The 19,729-nt window shown below is 36.8% G+C and overlaps 3 protein-coding genes across 3 annotated transcripts; 1 reads left to right on the top strand and 2 right to left on the bottom strand.

Moving 5' to 3' along the window:
- The first annotated feature begins 47 nt into the window (after positions 1 to 47).
- cry5 (cryptochrome circadian regulator 5) lies at positions 48 to 3,692 on the top strand. The gene is made up of 11 exons (XM_042733023.1): positions 48 to 169; positions 899 to 1,166; positions 1,290 to 1,484; positions 1,550 to 1,668; positions 1,735 to 1,889; positions 2,210 to 2,350; positions 2,439 to 2,606; positions 2,684 to 2,825; positions 2,916 to 3,066; positions 3,155 to 3,375; positions 3,480 to 3,692. Exons 2-11 carry the CDS (start codon positions 952 to 954, stop codon positions 3,536 to 3,538), a joined length of 1,566 nt encoding a protein of 521 aa, XP_042588957.1. The 5' UTR covers positions 48 to 169; positions 899 to 951; the 3' UTR covers positions 3,539 to 3,692.
- A 6-nt stretch (positions 3,693 to 3,698) lies between these two features.
- foxred1 (FAD-dependent oxidoreductase domain containing 1) lies at positions 3,699 to 10,017 on the bottom strand. Its single transcript, XM_042733024.1, has 11 exons — positions 9,808 to 10,017; positions 8,777 to 8,997; positions 7,691 to 7,801; positions 7,333 to 7,451; positions 7,082 to 7,176; positions 6,902 to 7,003; positions 6,691 to 6,767; positions 6,399 to 6,559; positions 5,542 to 5,671; positions 5,336 to 5,440; positions 3,699 to 5,136 (listed from the first exon to the last, which is right to left on the bottom strand). Exons 1-11 carry the CDS (start codon positions 9,911 to 9,913, stop codon positions 4,882 to 4,884), a joined length of 1,482 nt encoding a protein of 493 aa, XP_042588958.1. The 5' UTR covers positions 9,914 to 10,017; the 3' UTR covers positions 3,699 to 4,881.
- Positions 10,018 to 10,428: 411 nt separating this feature from the next.
- stt3a (STT3 oligosaccharyltransferase complex catalytic subunit A) lies at positions 10,429 to 19,329 on the bottom strand. The gene is made up of 17 exons (XM_042732031.1): positions 19,178 to 19,329; positions 18,411 to 18,533; positions 18,266 to 18,326; positions 18,072 to 18,186; positions 17,750 to 17,887; positions 15,854 to 15,964; positions 14,255 to 14,419; positions 13,988 to 14,168; positions 13,689 to 13,844; positions 13,205 to 13,296; positions 12,956 to 13,111; positions 12,684 to 12,872; positions 12,467 to 12,583; positions 12,273 to 12,375; positions 11,426 to 11,614; positions 10,876 to 10,991; positions 10,429 to 10,791 (listed from the first exon to the last, which is right to left on the bottom strand). The coding sequence occupies exons 2-17, from the start codon at positions 18,496 to 18,498 to the stop codon at positions 10,753 to 10,755; spliced, it is 2,016 nt and encodes a 671-aa protein (XP_042587965.1). The 5' UTR covers positions 18,499 to 18,533; positions 19,178 to 19,329; the 3' UTR covers positions 10,429 to 10,752.
- Positions 19,330 to 19,729: the final 400 nt, after the last annotated feature.

Here is a 19,729-nt window from a genome sequence, read left to right as displayed (position 1 = left end):
ATACCCCTGCGCATGACTCACCGACTACTTCCTGATTGGCTAGCGTGTAGCATGTAAACAGAACACTGATTGGCTGAGCTTGTTAGACACGTGTTGCTGAATGGCTCTTTTGTAACATAGGGGAAACTGTTACAAAACGCAAGACAGAACTCACGTAACAAGAAAACCCGTAAGTACTGATCATTATTTCATTGATTAGAATATCCATAGAGTATTTAGTTATATTGCACTATTATCTCAGAAAGTGTGTGTCTGATTGCAGAGACTTTAGGCGCAGCCAGAGGAACGATAATGTATATCGCAGAGTTAACAAGCTCTTTGTACTGGCAAAGCTTTGAATCCGATTGATTGTATAATTATAATAACTTATCAACAATATGAAGCACATTAGATTCAAGTTCATTTTAATAATTTGCTACACTTTTAAAACTACATTTGTATTTCTAATAAGACTTCTGTTGCAGTACTGAATACTGAGTTTATCAATTAGGCTACCATTAATCCCAACTATATTAATGCACAGTTGGAAACTGAAATAGCCTTTTAAGTGAATTATTTTCATAATAAATTGAAAAACAAGTGTGATGATTTTGAAGTGAAAATTATAGAAACTAATTTGAGAAATGATAGATACTCATTTGAAACAGACATGTATTTGATGGAATTTTTATAATAAAAAAAATACTTTTTAGTTTAAACAGTTTAATTTAAAACTATTTAAGAAACCGTGCAAAAGGAAATTGTAACAAAACATCAAGCAAAAACAAAATTATTGATATTACTGTGAAAATGGTTTCCAAGTCAGTTTTTGCCGCAATGTACAAAACCACTGCCAGCAAAAAACACATTTGTGTAGTTGGACTTTGTGTTAAAGTACTATTTATGCTCATTTTTCCAGTGCCCTTTTTACCTGTCTAACCGTGCAGAGGTCTGTGCATCCTAAAAGTGACCATGAGCCATAACTCCATTCACTGGTTCCGCAAGGGTCTGCGTTTGCATGATAATCCCGCTCTGATCGCTGCCCTGAAAGACTGTAAACACGTCTACCCCCTGTTCCTGCTGGACCCCTGGTACTCCAAAAACACTTGCATAGGCATTAATCGATGGAGATTTCTGATAGAAGCTCTCAGAGACCTGGACGCCAGTCTGAAGAAACTCAACTCCAGGTAGGGATGGGAACTGAAGATCAGGTGGAGGTTTGAGCTGAGGGCACTTGGAGTCAAATGTGGACAGATATGTTTTTCTTCATTTATCATATTTTGTAATTTTTTTGTTTCTTGTACCTTTAGGCTGTTTGTTGTCAGTGGGCCGCCCACAGAGGTCCTTCCAAAGCTCTTTGAGAAATGGAAGATCACTCGGTTGACTTTCGAGGTTGATACGGAGCCGTACAGTCAGAGCAGAGACAAGGAAGTCATGAAGTTAGCCAAGGAATATGGTGTGGAAGTTATTCCGAAGATTTCTCACACTCTCTACAACATTGACAGGTAATTTGTAAATCATATTTTAATAAAGATATACACAAAAAATACTCACCTGCATTTGCAAACAGGATTATTGACGAGAACAACGGCAAGCCTCCCATGACTTACGTTCGCTTCCAAAGTGTGGTGAAGGATATCGGTCCTCCTAAAAAACCTGTTCCTGCTCCAACCAAAGAGGACATGAAAGGTATCCAGACATCTTTTTGGACATCATGCTAAATGAGATGAGACTGTAATGCCTCTTACTTTGGAGGTGTATCTACTCCATCTTCTGAGGACCATGAAGAGGAGTTTGGGATTCCAACTCTTGAAGATCTTGGACTGGATACGTCATCTTTAGGACCAGAGTTGTTCCCGGGGGGTGAACAGGAAGCTCTGCGTAGACTGGATGAGCACATGCAGAGAACAGTACATACTTTTATATATATATATATATATATATATATATATATATATAATATATATATATATATATATCCCTATAAAGCCTAGTATATGAAATATAAGGAAGTCAAATTTATATATATCAAATTTATATATTTTATATATATATTATATATTATATTTATAAACAAATATACCTCCAAAACATGCTGAATATTTAAAAAAACATTTTCAACCATAAATTGAATGTTTAAGCATAAGTAGCTTAAATATTAATTTAGAAAACTAAATGACAGTATAAACATTGTTCTTTACAAGAAAATACTTATTTTGTCTTTTTGCAGGTGTGGGTGTGCAAGTTTGAAAAACCAAAGACGTCCCCCAACTCCATTATCCCCAGCACCACCGTCCTGAGCCCCTACGTCCGATTCGGCTGCTTGTCTGCACGCACCTTCTGGTGGAGGCTCGCAGAAGTGTATAGAGGGGTACATCAGCTGTCTTATGCATTACCACAAGCAGCTGTTTAACAGTGCAAGATCCTGGTTTGGCTGACAGCAGTGTTGTCTTTTGCAGAAGCAGCACTCTGAACCTCCAGTCTCCCTGCATGGGCAGCTGCTGTGGAGAGAGTTCTTCTACACCACTGCCGTCGGGATCCCAAACTTCAACAGAATGGAGGGCAACCCTCACTGTGTGCAAGTGGACTGGGACAACAATCCCGAGCACCTGGCTGCGTGGAGAGAGGTAACGTGAGATTTTTGTGTGTTTTTTGAATATATTATAATCACAATAATAAAGAAGATGGGGATGTGTGAATTCAGGCTCGGACTGGATTCCCATTCATTGACGCCATCATGACACAATTACGTCAGGAGGGCTGGATCCATCATCTCGCCCGGCATGCGGTCGCCTGTTTTCTGACCCGAGGAGACTTGTGGATAAGCTGGGAGGAGGGCCAAAAGGTTTTTGCTTGGCCCATTTACCTGCTATGTTACAGACAGATCAGAGCTACAATCATTGACCTGCTGTGTTTCTGCCCACGATCATCTGAAGTTTTTGAGGAGCTGCTGCTGGATGCTGATTGGTCGCTAAACGCAGGAAACTGGCAGTGGCTCTCAGCCAGTGCCTTCTTTCATCAGTATTTCAGAGTGTACTCTCCTATCGCCTTTGGAAAGAAAACTGACAAATATGGGGATTACATTAAGTTAGTTTTGTTTTTTATATTCTGTTAATATAAAAGTTTCTTTGAAACAAGTACTGACAAACAAATGCTGACTCTGCTTGTCTTCCAGGAAATACCTTCCAGTGCTAAATAAATTCCCTGCCGAGTACATATATGAGCCCTGGAAAGCTCCTCGGAGCGTTCAGGAGAGAGCAGGGTGCATTGTGGGAAAAGATTACCCTCGTCCTCTTGTGGAGCATGACGTTATCCATAAAAAGAATATTCAGAGAATGAAAGCAGCATATGCAAAGCGCTCTTCAGAGGACAAAGATGACCAAACCATCACCAAAGGTAATTATTTAGACCTAAAAATATTATTTATATATACATAAAATATATTTTATTATGAAATTCTCGACTCAAACCGACTATTGATTCTTGTTTTCTCTCTCCAGGTGCAAAACGCAAAGCGACATCTATCCAGGATATGTTTGAGAAGAAGGCAAAGAGATAAAGTTGTTCTCTCTCATCCGAACTGTTTTTATACTGTGTTCCTCTATGGGTCCGTTTTGGTTATGGTTATATATATGTATATATATATGTGTGTGTGCATGTGTGTGTAACAGTTTGGGATCACTAAGGTTTTTTTGTAAGAAATTAACATGGAAATTAACTTGGAAAAACAAATATATTGAAATTGATCAATCATGCTAAAATAAAACAGCACATTTCTGTCTTCTTTCACAATATGCCTGTGTATTCATATCTATATTAACACACATTTAAAGATACAGATTTATAAAATTGAGTCCATGATGTCTGATTTAGAAACAAACTTTTAAAGTTTATGATTATTTTTGGTATTCATTTCTGAAACAGTATGAATATGAGGATCTAGAAAAACACTTAAAAAAAAGGATATATCATGATCTGTTTCATGTGCATATTTAAATATATGCAATTACAAATGAACAAAATATCCATCAGAATTTCCTGATCTCTACCATACATTTCTTGTACAGTATGTAAAGGTTTAGTTCACCCAAAAATGAAACTTCTGTCATTAATTACTCTCCCTCATGTCGTTCCAAACCCGTAAGACCTTTGTTCATCTTCGGAACACAAATTAAGATATTTTTGCTGGAATCTGGGAGCTCTTGGACCCTCCATAGACAGCAAGGATATTACCACGATCAACGCACAGAAATGCAGCAGCGACATAGTCCATGTAAGGGATTATTTTACCGATGCCCTTGCTACGTTTCTGTGCGTTGGTTAGGTGTTCAACCGCAATTTTACAAAACTACTAGAATACTTTTTGTGCACAAAGAAAACAAAAATAGCATTAATTATTCAGCAGGTCTTCTCCCAGAGTTACCGTCTTCCGCTATTATTGTTTTCTTTGCGCACAAAAAGTATTCTCGTAGCTTCGTAAAATTACGGTTGAACCCCTGATCAACACACAGAAACGTAGCCAGGGCATCTGTTAAATAGTCCATGTAACGGGACTATGTGACGGACTATTTTAGCGATGCCCTTGCTACATTTCTTGTTCCTTGCTATGTGTCCTTGCTGTCTATGGAAGGTCAGAGAGCTCTCAGATTCCATCAAAAATATCTTAATTTGCGTTCTGAAGATGAACGAAGGTCTTACTGGTTTGGAACAACACGAGGGTGAGTAATTAATGACAGAATTTTAATTTTTGGGTGAACTAAGCTTTTTAATATTCTGATTATGTTTTGTTTCCAAACTGAACTTTGACCATTGTTCCAGTGTGAACTATGATGTCATTGTAACGTTCATATCAAGTGGCTCCATTCTGAGGACACATTCATCTTCCCTGTGTTTTTGTGCTCCTCACACAATGTTGCTCTCCAGTATGGGCTCCTGCAGAAGGATCCGTTTAAGGTCTAAAGCACTAAGGTCAATGGTCTTATAGCCTCCGTCCAGAATAAGTTCAGCCACGGCGAGTCCGACCGCAGGAGACTGCTGCAGACCGTGACCGCTGAAGCCCGTGGCAAAGTACATGTTGGGCACAAGAGGATGCAGTCCAATAATGCCATTCTGATCAAAGGTGTTATAGTCGTAAAACCCAGCCCACGCGTTTGAAACCTGAAAAAGATGGACCGTAAGAGCAAAGTGCTTCATTTGGAAAAAACTGAGTGGTGTAATTTCTAGTAGACACAAACAACTTTACCCTCTAACAGCCATCAGAAACTGTTCAATTAGTTAAATTAAATAAAGCTCAAGAAAACTCCCTTCCATGCAGTGGATAACATGAAGAACAATTCTACTACATTATGAAATTCACCTTCAGTTGCTCGAATGCAGGAATACGGTGGGCCAGACGATGCCAGACCTTCTCTTGAAAGAACTCGTGGTCCACATCAAGGTTACTGATATCTGGTTCTTCTGTCTGCACAAGGTAGAAATAATAATGAATGCATGAACAAATGCATAAATTCATGCAGATAATAAAGCTAATATGTCATAGATTGACTTAAAACATGCCTATACCTCCTCTGGTGACATTCCCGTGATGTAATTTCCTCCCAGTCCCTCTCGTCTACAGTAAACCCCTGAATAGTCAATCAGAAATGGAGTATCCAACCCTGGTCCATCAGGACAATGTACCACATAAACAAACCTGGAGGAGATAGGGAGGATGTAACTAATGAGACTACACAATTATACACAATTAATATGTCATTTTTTAAATGTAAAAATTTTATTTTACATGAAATACCAATGATATTTAAATATTTTTAACAATATTTAATAATAGTCTCCAGCATTCCCACAAGCCTACAGTGGATAAGCAGTTTAAAGAATGGATGGATGGATGGATTTAATTAATAAAATATGTTTAATATTTAATTAATGTATTAATGATACTTAATATAATTTAATATTTAAAACTAAATGCAATTAATTTTAGAATATTTTATTATAATATATCTAAAACTAAACGTGACAGTTATTTTAGAATATTCGTCACTGCTCATGCATTTAAATTAAAATTAAATTCATCTCTTATTGAATAATAATGATATTTAATTATTAATACTATTTTTATAATATAATCTAAAAATATAATTAACATGTAAAAAATATATTTGGCACTGAAAAATATATTTGTGTAATAAAAAATTTATAAATTATATTTTAATATAAAACGTAATAAATGATTAATAATATTACAATTAAATATTTATGATAATATAATATAATACAAGAATATATAATATAATTTTTGAATATTTGGCACTTGTTTTTTATTCAAGTAAGTAAATGGTAAGAAACCATTTCAAATTACAGTGTAACCACTGTTTACTATGTAAAGTGACAAAAGGTGAACGATCATGAGTCTTAACCTTTTTCTGGGCTCCACGGGTAGCGGAACACCAGACACTGATTCTTTCGGGCCTAATCCGATGCCTAGCATGGAGGCGATCTTTCCTGAGTTTGCACCTGCTGCATTTACCACAACGGCACACTCCACAGGCTGATACTCCAGACTGTTGGGCATCCGCACCTAAAACCACACCACATCTATCTGTTATGTTACTAGTGCACTTCAACTCTGAAAGCACCTAAATAAGGCAAACAAGTTTCAAAAAAGTGTGCTGTTCTGAGATGTTTTGAGAAGGCTTGAGATGAACTCACATTAACATATTTTATCCTTTGGACATTAAGAACCTCTCCATCTGTGGTTTCTGCCAAATTTGCAGCACATTTAAATCCTAAAAATTTAGGAGAATAAACTTGAGTTCTGGTTTGAAATTAAGAATGCAACGTTTAAAAAAAGCCAGTTAATCATGCACTAATCTGGTGATAATTTGACAAAATTTAACATATTGTGGTTGTGAATCCTAACCTGTGACCTCTCCAAAGCACTGATAGACACCCATAGACACGGCCTTACGTCTGAGAGCGTTCAGGAGAGACCAGGGGTCAAACCAGCCCTCGTTCTCTAGTCCTTAGTGAGGAATAAATGTCACTCAGTAATGAAGTTTAGGTGTGAGATGTATCAAAGATTGTGAAAATGGGCACCAACCAAGAGAAGCCAGAGCGACCCCCTCCGTGTTCATCCAAGGGAATCGCTCCTTCAGCTGGGATGGTGAGAGGAGGGCGACCTTCGCACCCACGTATCTACCGATAAAATCAAAAACATGTTTGATTACTCTTTAACTTTGTATTGCGAGGCTGTTTATCAGCTAACGTGAAAGGCTAAGATAATAAAAACACCTAATATAGTTGAAAGAAATTGGTATATAATCCGTCTGGTAATCCAACTTTTCCTTTCACCTTTGAGTTCTGTAGTTTTCCTCCATAATATGAGCTGATTTTTCACTGGCGAGGAAGAGATATCCGGAATGATTAAACTGCAGATCAACGGGGTCTTCATTTACAACACAGAGGTGATTCTGTTACATTAAAACACAACAGAAATACAATTTACAAACATTTATTAGTATTCTAAAATTCTAGACCAGCCTAAATGATCCTGGTGAAGAGAAACATTTAGAAAGATTTACAACAAAATATTTCAAGTCTCTAGTAATTAGCTGATATTTAGACCTTTACATCACAATCTATGTATGTTGCAGCGCATTTGTAACAATATTTCAGAAAGCTTTTAATAGTGTAATATAGAAGATTTTACATTAATGTTCTTCATGAAATGAGCTGAAAACAGTGAGAGCATGATGTTTTCTTTCAAGGAGAACTGCTGCCGGATTCCACCACATGACAGCACAGTCGACGCCTGGGAATACTGTAGAAAGAGGAACATAAAAATGTAATTACCTTTTATTAATTTTAGCATTAAAATATTACAAAATGCAAAAAAATAAAAGAATCGAAGTGTTTTCCGATCATTCATGCATCACAATAAATGAGTGAATTAATAGATCTTTTATTGAAATATTAATTATATTATTATATATTCGGGCAATGCTTTATTTAGTGTTGTGTTTTTTATTTATTAACCATTAAATGGATAGTTCACCAAAAAAACTAAATCATTTACTCTGCCTCAAGTCTTCTGAAACCTGTATGACTCTTTCTGATCTTTCGTGGAAAACAAAAAAGGAGAAGTCTTGTTTAATTTAAAAAGTGTAAAAAAAGGGTAAGATAGTAAGAAAAGATTTGCTAGATAGCGGATGGGATAGTTCACAGGGAAGCAGGATTCTTCTCTCCTCGGAGAAGGGTCAGACAGACTCGGTTCAATTCAGTTTGATTTGAATTAAAGGGTTGCATTGAAAATCTAATTTGGTTTCATTGTATAAAATATTACGATGCAGAGAAAAAGGGGACAATCAAATAAATGTTCTTGTATATATTTAAATGAATGATTTCTATGAATTTTCTGAACTAACTGAGGACTGTGTTACCAGAATGGTGATACCATTATTAAATTAGGGTCATTTTGCTTATTCACTCAATCTTTCAAATTGAATTAATGTATTCAGACATCCACTTGTAATTTTATTTTACTAAATTGAATTGTTTCCCAAAGATATTGATATGATGTCTGGTGGGAGCAGAGCAACTTAAGAAGTTTAAATTTTTTGTGGGTGAACTTTTAAAAAATCATGACCAATACATGATTAATAGCATTCCACTGTATATAGCAGACATTGTGTTTTAAAACTTATTGAGCCGCCTACATAGACATCACCTTCGTAGCATCAAATACATGTTCACTAGTTTTTGAGACATGCTCCCAAGTGCTCTTGAATAAACTCACAGTAGGGTCTTTCTCCACCACCAGCACTCTCAGACCATCCCTCACTCGCGCCTTCATCTTTAGCCAGTATGCGATGGACCATCCTACGACTCCCCCTCCTACAATCACCACATCAGCCCTCTCCGGGGGCAGGCCGGGGGTCAACTCAATCGGGCTCCAGTCACTGCCGGGCATCGCTGCGGCCGCTTTGTCCCGAAACGCCCGCAGCTGAGCGTCCAGATCTGCAACGAGTCACATATGACACAGATGAGAGTATGTTTCATCGTTTCATCATTTTCTTGAAACCATACTTTTGTTTGTAATTTTGTTAGATAATGAGTTTAATTATTAATGTAATGCTGGTGTGTAGTAAATATCTCATTTATACCTCTAAATACTGGAAGAAATAACTTATTTCGTTTGGTTATTACACTATTATATCCAAAAGCAAAAAAAAAAAAAACTGAAACTGACTAGAATTATTCAGGAATTAAATGTAATAAAAAAAGATAATACAAATTATCATTTGTATTCATCTACTGTAGCTATAAACACTATAAATATATTTCGCTTTGCATACAGTTTTGAAGTGGACCGAATTACTGTTATTTTACTGTTAATATATATCATATTTGTTACGCAGGGTGAGAATTTACAAATCCTACTAAAGCGAACGCAACATTCATGAATATTAATTACGCATCGCTACGTTCGACCTGTAGAGCTCACTGATTTGCTGTAAAGCCAGCGGGCGTTACGCAGATAGCGAATGAACGAACAGCTACTGCCAGAAAGGCTTGGCTCATGAATATTGATTAGATTACTTGGCTCGACGCTCCAGGGAAGTTTACGAATCAAAGCCAGCATGACCAAATTAATATTAATGAGCTAACCTTTCTGTGACTGTCAGTCATAGTAGGATTCGAAATGCGAGAAATTAGGGAAGGCGAGCATGACTTTGTCACCGCTTACAGTTTACTCTGGACGTTTAACGCCTCTAATATTGATATTAACGTACGGATGCATAATGTGTATTAAGTGAATCACCTCACCTTTAAAGAAGTCCTTTTCAGCTCCCCTGCTGCTGCTTTTAAAGCTCCGACAGGGTGCTTTCAGGGCTCTGAAAGCAGGGACGGAGGTGAACAGCTTGCGCCACATTGCTATTGTCGACAGACAGTCATGTATGCAGAAGAAGACACTCTAATCACCTTCCTCACTGACACGCGAGCGCGTACGCTCATTTGACCTAGTACGCATGCTCTCAATGACGACACACCAGGAACAGCCAGCCCACAGCTGTAGCTTCATCAGTGTCCAGTAGAGGGCATGTCACTTGTAATCTGCGTGGTTTCATTTTGCCCAGCTGTCATATAAACTGTCCGAAATTCAGTGTAAGATGAATTTCAGTCATGAACGAAAAAACAGAAAACATCTAAACAGGAGAAATCTAAAACATCTCAATTCTGATGGTCAGTTAACACTTCTGAGTGGTAAGTACACAATAAAATTATTTTTAAATGTGCGGAAAAATCTATTCTATTTGAGTTTATTAAAATGAGCAGCTTGGTTTTGGACTAACAAGTGTTTATCGAGGGTCTATATCTTAGTGGGTCTGGACAAACTTCGGAATGCATGTGATTTTAATAATTAAAAATAAAGACAGATCAATTGAATCCCAGTCACTCCTTTATTCACCCATTGAAAGACAAATCAAACAGTTATCTGGCCAGTTGATTGCAGAAACGACTTATGAACATATTTCTCATCTTTTCAGGTGGAAATTCGACACCTTCTGCCCCCAGTAAACATAACATTTGACAATCAAATTTAAAAAACAAACCAAGAAAAAAAAAACGTAAGAAAAGAAAATCTCTTTCAGCAATTACAACAAAAGTATAAAAAAATCTTCACGCTTTCTCCTCAGATCATGGTATGGGGCCCGCAGATGTTCAGTGCTGTGTGTTCCGGAGAGGGGGTGGGATTTTGAGTTCTGGGTTTTACGTTCTTGAGAGGCCACGGTTGTCAAGGTCTTTGACCTGTGGAGGTAAAGCAGGAGATCATCAGTGGAAGTTTAGATGGTTTAGAAGGACAGTAACGGTTAAAGATGAGTTAAGATGTACCTTGTATATCCTGACAAGCCAGTGCTCTGTAGTATACGCTTCCTCCAGCACATCCAGCTCAAAGTCCTTGTTGCCAATCTCAGCATTACGAACTCTGTCAAAACCAGGAGGACGCTCTGGAAAGAAAAGTTAATGTAGAATTTAATTCTAGTCATCACAAACTTCTTAGACTTTTTTGTTCAAACCCTAAACTAAAACTCAACATGAAACAGCATTTGCAACTCATTTAACACTGTAAATAAAAACAGCTTATAATAAAATATTTAACTTAATATGCTTTATATTTAATATACAATATATATATAGTGTGCGTGTGTGTGTAAATACTAAAATTACCCTATTAATTAGAAAATTAAAAAGTCATATTCATTAAAATAATATTAATCAATAAAATAATAAAATAATATTCAATCACAAGAAATCGGTGAAAGAAAAGATGTTAAAGTGGGCGTAACTACATTAATTGCAGAAAAATCTAACTGATCAAGTATGGTAAACAGTTTTTTCAGTAAAGAAAGAAAGAAAGACAAAACACACAGGAGACACTTACTGGCTTCGGTGTAAACCTGGCCGAAGCGATAGTAGCACATCTTGTACATGAGGCAGTTGAGCAGGACGGGGGACCCCTCGCGGTCCACACGGAACTCTCCGGTGGGCGTGTAGTAGTCATGTTCCTTTATGTGCCTCCCTGTGTCCGTGCTGCCCCCGATACGGACCATCCACAGGAACTTATTAATGTCTACATAGACAAATACATAAACATACTCATTTTTACATGTTATTTAGGTTTCATCCAATCCAGATACTACAACTCAAACATAAACTATTTTTTTGGCCGATACCAATATTATCAAAAAACCTACTGACCGATTCTGATATTAATATTGGTCAATTGCATAAAGCAGGGCTTAAAAATGAGAGAGAGAGAGAGAGAGAGAGAGAGAGAGAGAGAGAGAGAGAGAGAGAGAGAGAGAGAAAATAAAAGATTGGATCATTCCGAGCAGAATCGGTACTTGAACGTTTCTGTTCCTGCATTCCTCTGTGAAACCGGAAAAATACTTTTTCTTTGCCAATAATAATAATAATAATAATAATAATAATAATAATAATAATAATAACGATAATAATAATGTTTCACTCGTTGGTTGCATCAGCGTCACATTTGCATATGGCTGTACTATGCCGTCTGACAAACTATATTTTGTACGGATTTTATTTTGTTTTGGCAAGTGTTTAATTATTTTGCCCAGAGAAAAACATTGGATTATGCAACAGACATGCAACTCGTTGTCTCCATGCAGTTAATAACCATCGGTATCGGCCCTTTTCATTCATCGGTGCATCCCTATTAAGAACCACAAAGTCGCTTCCATGGGTCAAAATGCATCAGCCCATACCATCAGATGAATATCCCGTCAGTCCACCAAAGATCACCAGGACGTAACTAACATCCAGTTCTCGCATAATCTCATAGGCTTTCTCCTCAGTGGAGGCCATAGCCTGCAAAGAGGAAAAAATTTTTTTTAAATGTCCAAAGTATAAAAAAAACTATATTTTTTGAAGTTTAAACTATATAAAACTACATCCTCACCTGACCCACTCTGGAGATGTGAGTGTTATTCCAAGTGTTGTTGTCAACCAGAATCGTTCGATTGGCCATCGCTGTTATTTGATACCCGTAATCCCACCACGACATGACTTTAGCATCCTGTGCACACACACAAAGTAATGTGAGACGAGCAAAAACGCTTGGAATCAAAAGAAGCAGGAAGTTTATGAGGGTCAGAATCATGACGGATCTCACTGACCTCTGGTGTGTTGTGTCTGAGCCAGTAATACGCCTCTCTGAAGTCATCGAAGATGATGCGGCTGCCATCACCACCGCGGGCGGAGAGCACGATAGACGGGGAGGAGTACGCCTCGCTGGTCACCCAGGTGGAGTGGAAGGTGTATGTGATGAGGAAGAACGCCATTACCAGAATCATCCCACTTGCAACCTACGGACCAATAAGAGCCCAGCATCACTGAGTGAACCAATCATGTAAGGAAAGCTAAGAAAGATCAAGAGCACTGATCGTACCTCGTTTTTGATAGGGTAAGTGGAGTCCTGCTGCTTCTTGGACTTCTTGTCCGGTCGACTGACATCCAGGTTCTTCATGTAGGTGGTAAGGACCTGAGAAACACCGATGCCAGACAAGATGCACATGACGGGAGCCAGGACTAACATGAGACGCACCTGAGAAGAACAGATAAAACAAGAGTCAGAGATTCCTTTTTTAAAAGAAATGCCTACAAAAATATTGAGTAATATATAGTAAAAGTGTTTTACCATCACAGCTGAGAAGTACATGCTGGTGACGCCATACATGATGATGAAAATCGTGGCATCGGAGAGGTTGTTGAAGCAGTAATAAAGACCAACTGGAGAAACAAGATGACAGATTTAATACATATGATGTACTGTACTTTTACTATAAAAGTATTTATAAATATTTTGAATTTGCTTAATTTTTTTATATTCCGTTTTTCATTTCATTTCTCTCTTTTAAATAATAAAAACAATTTCTCTTTATTTTTTCCTCTTTTATAAAGTCATAGAAATGCTATTGTGATTTTTTTTATTTTATTTTGCTATTAGGGCAAATTTGAACACAAAGAATATTTTGTTTTATTTTCCCTTCACCACTTTAGAAATCTAAACATCTATGATGAGAACCCCCAAAAAAGCGAAAAGACTCCATAGTTTTAGTTAACAATAACAAAACTGGTCAGATGGTTTAAAGGCAAAAGGCAGCCACAGGAAGGTGCTGTACCTGGAAACATGAAGACCAGAAGCTGCAGGTCAAAGTAGTAGGAGGACCAGGTGGTGGGCTGGTGCTCCGACACAGAGGCGATGATGGGGATGTTGTTCTTGGCGTACGATGGATCCAGCAGAGAGTAAAAACGGCCAGTCCAAGGTGAGATTTTCCCTAACATTTGCCAATACAAAAACAAACTATTTAGAAATAATATAAAATTATATTAAAATTACCAGAAATAAATACTTACTAAAATACAAATAAAATTATATTTATAATTATTTTTATTTATATTATTATTTTTCTCCTCTCACCTGTCAGCATGAGCACTGCACCTACAGAGAGCAGGATGATACCAACCAGCGAAATGACACTCTTGAACAACACTTCAAACTGCTGCGTGTTCAGTTTGCTCCGGAGGTAATCGACAAAGGCGTGAATCTGACACAGGCCAAACACTCCGAATGCAGCCATGTGTTCAGAGGACTGGACGGGCTACAAGAAGAGAAAGAAAGAAAGAGATTATTAATCTGTTTGGAAGGTCATGTTATAGTAATCACAACTGATGTTCAACTCCTTACCTGGAATCCAACAAAAGAGATCTGCATGGAGAGGACGGTGCCCAGGCAGTAGACTGTGCAGTACGCCACATAGATGCGATGAGAGAAACGTCCGGTGAGCATCAACACCAGCACGTGCAGGGGAATGAGGTTAATCAGAAACACGTAACCACCCCAGGAGGACACCTGACACCAACACACAAAGCTATTGTGTTATTGAAACTATTTATTTTGTGTATTTAATAGGGCTGCCCCCTAATAGTTGACTAATCTTTATTCGACCAAAATTTTATTAGTCGCGGAAAAAAAAATCCACAGGCGAAGTCGCGCAGTCTGTAGCCCCTTTCACACTGCACGTCGGACCCGGCAAATTGCCGGAACATTGCCGGGGTCGACTTCTGTGTGAAAGCAAACACGTCCCGGGATTGATTCCGGGATTGAACCCGGGTCGGGGACCTAGTAACATTGCCGGGTTCAGTCCCAGAACGAGCGCTGTGTGAACAAAAGCCAGAACTAATGCCGTGTCGTAGTGATAACGTGCGTTATCGCGCGACTCTTTTAGCGTGTTTTGAAGGCAGATCAACGTTTGCGACAAAAAAATATGCACAACTGTAACGAAGCAGAGAGATCAGTTAGTTCCTTACTTTCCGCGCTGAAGCTGAGATCGTTCACCAGCTTCAGTGAAAGTTAACGTGCCTAGTGTTTTCGACTCTTACATTACACGTCACACCCTGATATCACGTGTATTCACGGGACCTTTACGGGTTGTGTGTGAACGCACGCACATATTCCGGGTAATCACTGGCAGTGTGAAAGTGCAAAATCTAGCGACCCGGGTACAAATGCCGGGACACATTACACCTTCATTTGACGGAATCACACATTCAAAGAATCAATTGACGGACAGATCATTAACGGCTGGTCTATGTGGTAGTACATCGGGATTTTTCTCAATTTTGCTCATACAGATAAGAGTAATACATCTTTCAAATCTGTAAAGACTCACAATAACACTCACATAACAACAAACATTTTGTGTTTGTAAAATAATGAAAGCAAGCATGATGCGCTTTCTGCCATTTCGGTCTCTGTGAACTTGAGGGCAAACTCTGTGTATATCTTTGCCTTACAGATATTAAAAATATATCTATAGAGAGTGAAATGTCTACTTTCAAATGAACCAATTCAAATGGTAAATAAATATTCTCAGATTATGTAATCTTGTATGTAACACGCATACATGCGCACCCACTGCGGAGTTGACGAGTCAATGTCAGTGTCTCCGACTTCATCTCTTAAACCGGGAACAAACAAAGCACTAGTTTATCAAATTATTAAAATGTTAATGCAGCCTCCTCACTGTTTTTCCCTGGCATTCACAATCACTACTTCTGCCGGTGTGCTGTGGCAAGCTTTATATTTGCGCTTGAGCGCTTATTAGGCTATATAGACAATTAAAGGCTCATTATAATGATTTAAATGGTTTATTAATAAACGTGCAATTAATCGACTAATGCTTAAAATGAACAGCTACTAGTCTACCAGAAAACTCCTTAGTCGAGGACAGCCCTAGTATTTAAATAACATAAATTATTGATTTGCTGTGACAATGTGTCTCACCATGTAAAAATATGCCAGCGCGCACATGGATGACCAATAAATGGAGCCTGTTTTCACTGCTTTGATCCACATGTAGTACGTCAACAGCATGCAGAAAATGGCGATTCCTTTGCATCACAAAAAAAAAATCATATACATTGATATATATGCATTGATGATATTTATATTAATGTAAATTTATATAATGTAAATACATATTAAGTCTAATTTTTTTTGTTTATTTTAAAACACAATGACATAAAAGGAACAAACTATATAATAAATATATTTATCCACACTACCATTCAAAAGACTGGGCATTTTATTTATTTCTTTTTTTGAATAAGAATTACCTTATACTCACGTAGGCTTTATTTATTTAAACGAAATCAGTAATATTGCTTTATTTATATATATATACAGTACAGACCAAAAGTTTGGAAACATTACTATTTTTAATGTTTTTGAAAGAAGTTTCTTCTGCTCATTTGATCAAAAATATAATATTGTGAAATATTATTACAACTTAAAATAATATTTTGAATTTGAAATTTGAATATACAAAAAAATAATAATAATTTTATTCCTGTGATGCAAAGCTGAATTTTCATTTACTTTCAGTGTACATGTAAAATCCAACATCACATATCATTTAGAAATCATTCTAATAGGATTCTTATGAGTTTGGAAACAGTTCTGCTGTCTAATTTTTGATGAATAAAAGGTTAAAAAGAACTGCATTTATTCAAAATAAAAAATAAAAATTTCTGAATAATATATATTCTAATAATATATTTTTCTTTACTAAACTTTTTATCATTTAACACATCCTTGCTGAATAAAAGTATTGATTTTATTTAAAAAAAAAAAGAAAAAAAAAAAATACTGACCGTAGGTGTATATTGTTATTACCTAATTTATCCTTAAAAACATAGCTTCTTTTTTTTTTTTTTTTTTTTTTTTTTACTTTTTATTCATAAAGTATCTAAAAAAGTATCACGTGTTCTGAAAAAATCAGCCAGCAGAACTGTTTCCAACTTTGATAATGAACATCACCTGATTTCTAAAGGATCATGTGATAAACTGAGTATCCTAAAATTCAGCTTTGCATCACAGAAATAAAATGATAATTTAAAGTATAATAAATTTAAAAACAAATTATTTTTAAATTGTAATATATATCACAATATTAAATTTTTTTTCTGTAGTTTTGATCAAATAAATGACAGGCTTGATGAGCAGAAGAGACTTCTTTCAAAAACATTAAAAAATAGTAATGTTTCCAAACTTTTGGTCTGTACTGTATATATATATATGAATATATATATATATATATAATATATAGAATATATAATATATATAATATATATGATATATAGATATATATTATTTAACAGTTTTATAACAAGAAATTATTATTATTATCAATGTAGAATCTTTTTTTTTTTTTGGTAAAAAAAAAAAACAACAAATGGTTTTGATTTTTACAGGACTAGAAAAAAAATCTTACTGACACCAAACTTTTGAGCAATTGAATGTGTCCTTGCTGAATTAAAAAAAAAGAAAAAAAATCTTACTGACACCAAACTTTTGAACAGTAGTGTATATGTTTCAACTTGATATTTGACAGAAATTCTAAAACATTTATATTTGAAAGCATCAAAACTATTGTATTAAACCAGGGGTTCCTAATCCTGGTCCTGAAGAACCCCCAACACTGCACATTTTAGACATCTCCCTTTTAAGAAACAAATAACTCAAATCATCATCAGATAAGAGAGACAACAAAAACGTGCATTGTTGGATTGGGAACCACTGTATTAAACCATTACCATATCGATCAATTAAAAAAACTGAACACACATCTCTGAGACGATCAATTGAAAAAAACTGAACTTTCTTGTGATAAGATGATACCTGACCATAAGCAGCCTGAAGGAGGAGAAGTAGAGGGACGAGGAACATGGCGGCAGCACATTGCGGCATGTGCGATGTGTGTGTGGAAAACGAAGTAGCACGTGAGATAAAGCCGCAGTATGGTGACCCATCAGAATTCTGCAGGAAAATCCAAAGTTGCAAAGCAGTGAACACACAAGGACTTGCTATACAGTTTTCGGTTGCCTTGCTCAAGGGCACCTCAGTCGTGGTAGCCAGCCCGAGACTCGAACCCACAACCTTAGGTTTAGGAGTCAAACTCGGTGCCTCCTATAATCCTCCCAAGTGGATACCAGCCCGATCAGATGGTGCCTCCTATAATCCTCCCAAGTGGATACCACGCCCGATCATCAAACCAGTTATGGAATTTGTAAAAGCCCTCTTCTGTCAAGAAGCGAGTGGTCCGGTAATTGAAATAACTGCCAACAAGAAACAGCTCATTTAAACAGGTGTTCGGATGCTGGTGCACTGCAATAATGATGCGAAAGCTGCACTTACGGATCGAACTCATGGATGACACTCTCGAAGCGAAGCACAGAGAACAGTCTGGTGGAGAACGCTGGAGGAAAATGACAAGACAGACAGCTTTAGAGGACAGCTGACATACAGGGAGTCTGACACAAAGGGACGTGTATCCACTCACAGAGGACGGCTGCCATAGACAGGATGAGCAGCTTCAGCAGGGTGTCCTGTTTCTCGTAGGACAGACGCAGGAAGCCCAGCTTGGTCATCTTAACACACAGGAGGTAGGACTAACTCTTGATACCTGACAAAACAGCACGTTTATATAAGCAATACAACTGTTAATAATAATAGTAATACATCTTCAACTATACATACATTTTAGGGGGAAAAGTAAAATGTTAGAGCAGCGTAGGATAGGGATCCTTTAAAAACAAACTATGTACAAGCAGTAAGCACATTTTGGCAGATTTAAACTTCTATAATTGATTATGCAATCCTACAATTTCTTTTTCAAATCTATTAAGCGTCAAATATGAATTGTAGAGGGTAAAGCAGTTGAAGAAATGCATAAATCTGCATATTATGTTAACAATTAAAATACAAAACCACTAAAAAATAATTAACATCAAATAAATCAACAAATAGATGACAAAACCCTCACGTTACTCATTAACACTTCACCACACGTACAAGATAAATCAGTTCAGAGAGTATAAAAGATGCGCATAAATACTGTGTTTTTCTGATGAACTATTCGTGATTATAAACTATTAGTCTTAAATTAGCTCCTTAGCTGCTAGCTAACATTTCACCTATCTCGCACCTTTCCCAAGCTTGTTTTATTATACGTAAATGTGTTATTTAATGCACGGGAGTATATGTAATGACAGCGAACCCGTATGGTTGCAATAAATGAGATTAGAAATTAGAAATGTGCAAAATTACCAGTTTTATTCATCGGCGGTTCACTCACTCCAGCCCTACCACACTCTCACATTCAATCCTCTCTGCGATCAAGCCCCGCCTATCCACGTAGAGTGGGCGCTAATTGGCTCAGCGTCACGATTCCGAAAGAACGGCTTTCGCTGATTGGTCTTCGAGATGTCATTCAAGCGTGTCAAGACCAGTTCCGCATGGCGCTCCAGATATGACGTGTCCTAAAGGGAGAAAGAAAGACAGTCAGCAATGTGTTGAGTCCATACAGCGCTCAACTTTAAAACTTTAACTATCAAATTTTATTTATTTGTTATTTTAATTGTTAAATAAAATTCCCCCTTACAAGTTCATAATGATTTATGTCAAGTAGTAGTAGTATAATTTTATTTTCATGGCAAAAACTCTAATTACAAAAAAACAAAAATCACATAAATACAATAAAAAACAAGCAAATAAACAAACACAGCAAATAATATTATACAATAATTTTTAAATTAACATATGATAAAAATCTAAAACCTTTTCAGGCAAAATCTTACTAAAGTAAACTAACTTCATAAA

The sequence above is a fragment of the Cyprinus carpio genome, chromosome B10 (assembly GCF_018340385.1).
Source record: "Cyprinus carpio isolate SPL01 chromosome B10, ASM1834038v1, whole genome shotgun sequence".
Taxonomy (NCBI): Eukaryota; Metazoa; Chordata; class Actinopteri; order Cypriniformes; family Cyprinidae; genus Cyprinus; species Cyprinus carpio.
Note: the sequence above shows the minus strand (reverse complement) of the source record. Positions and strands in the feature narration are given on the sequence as shown.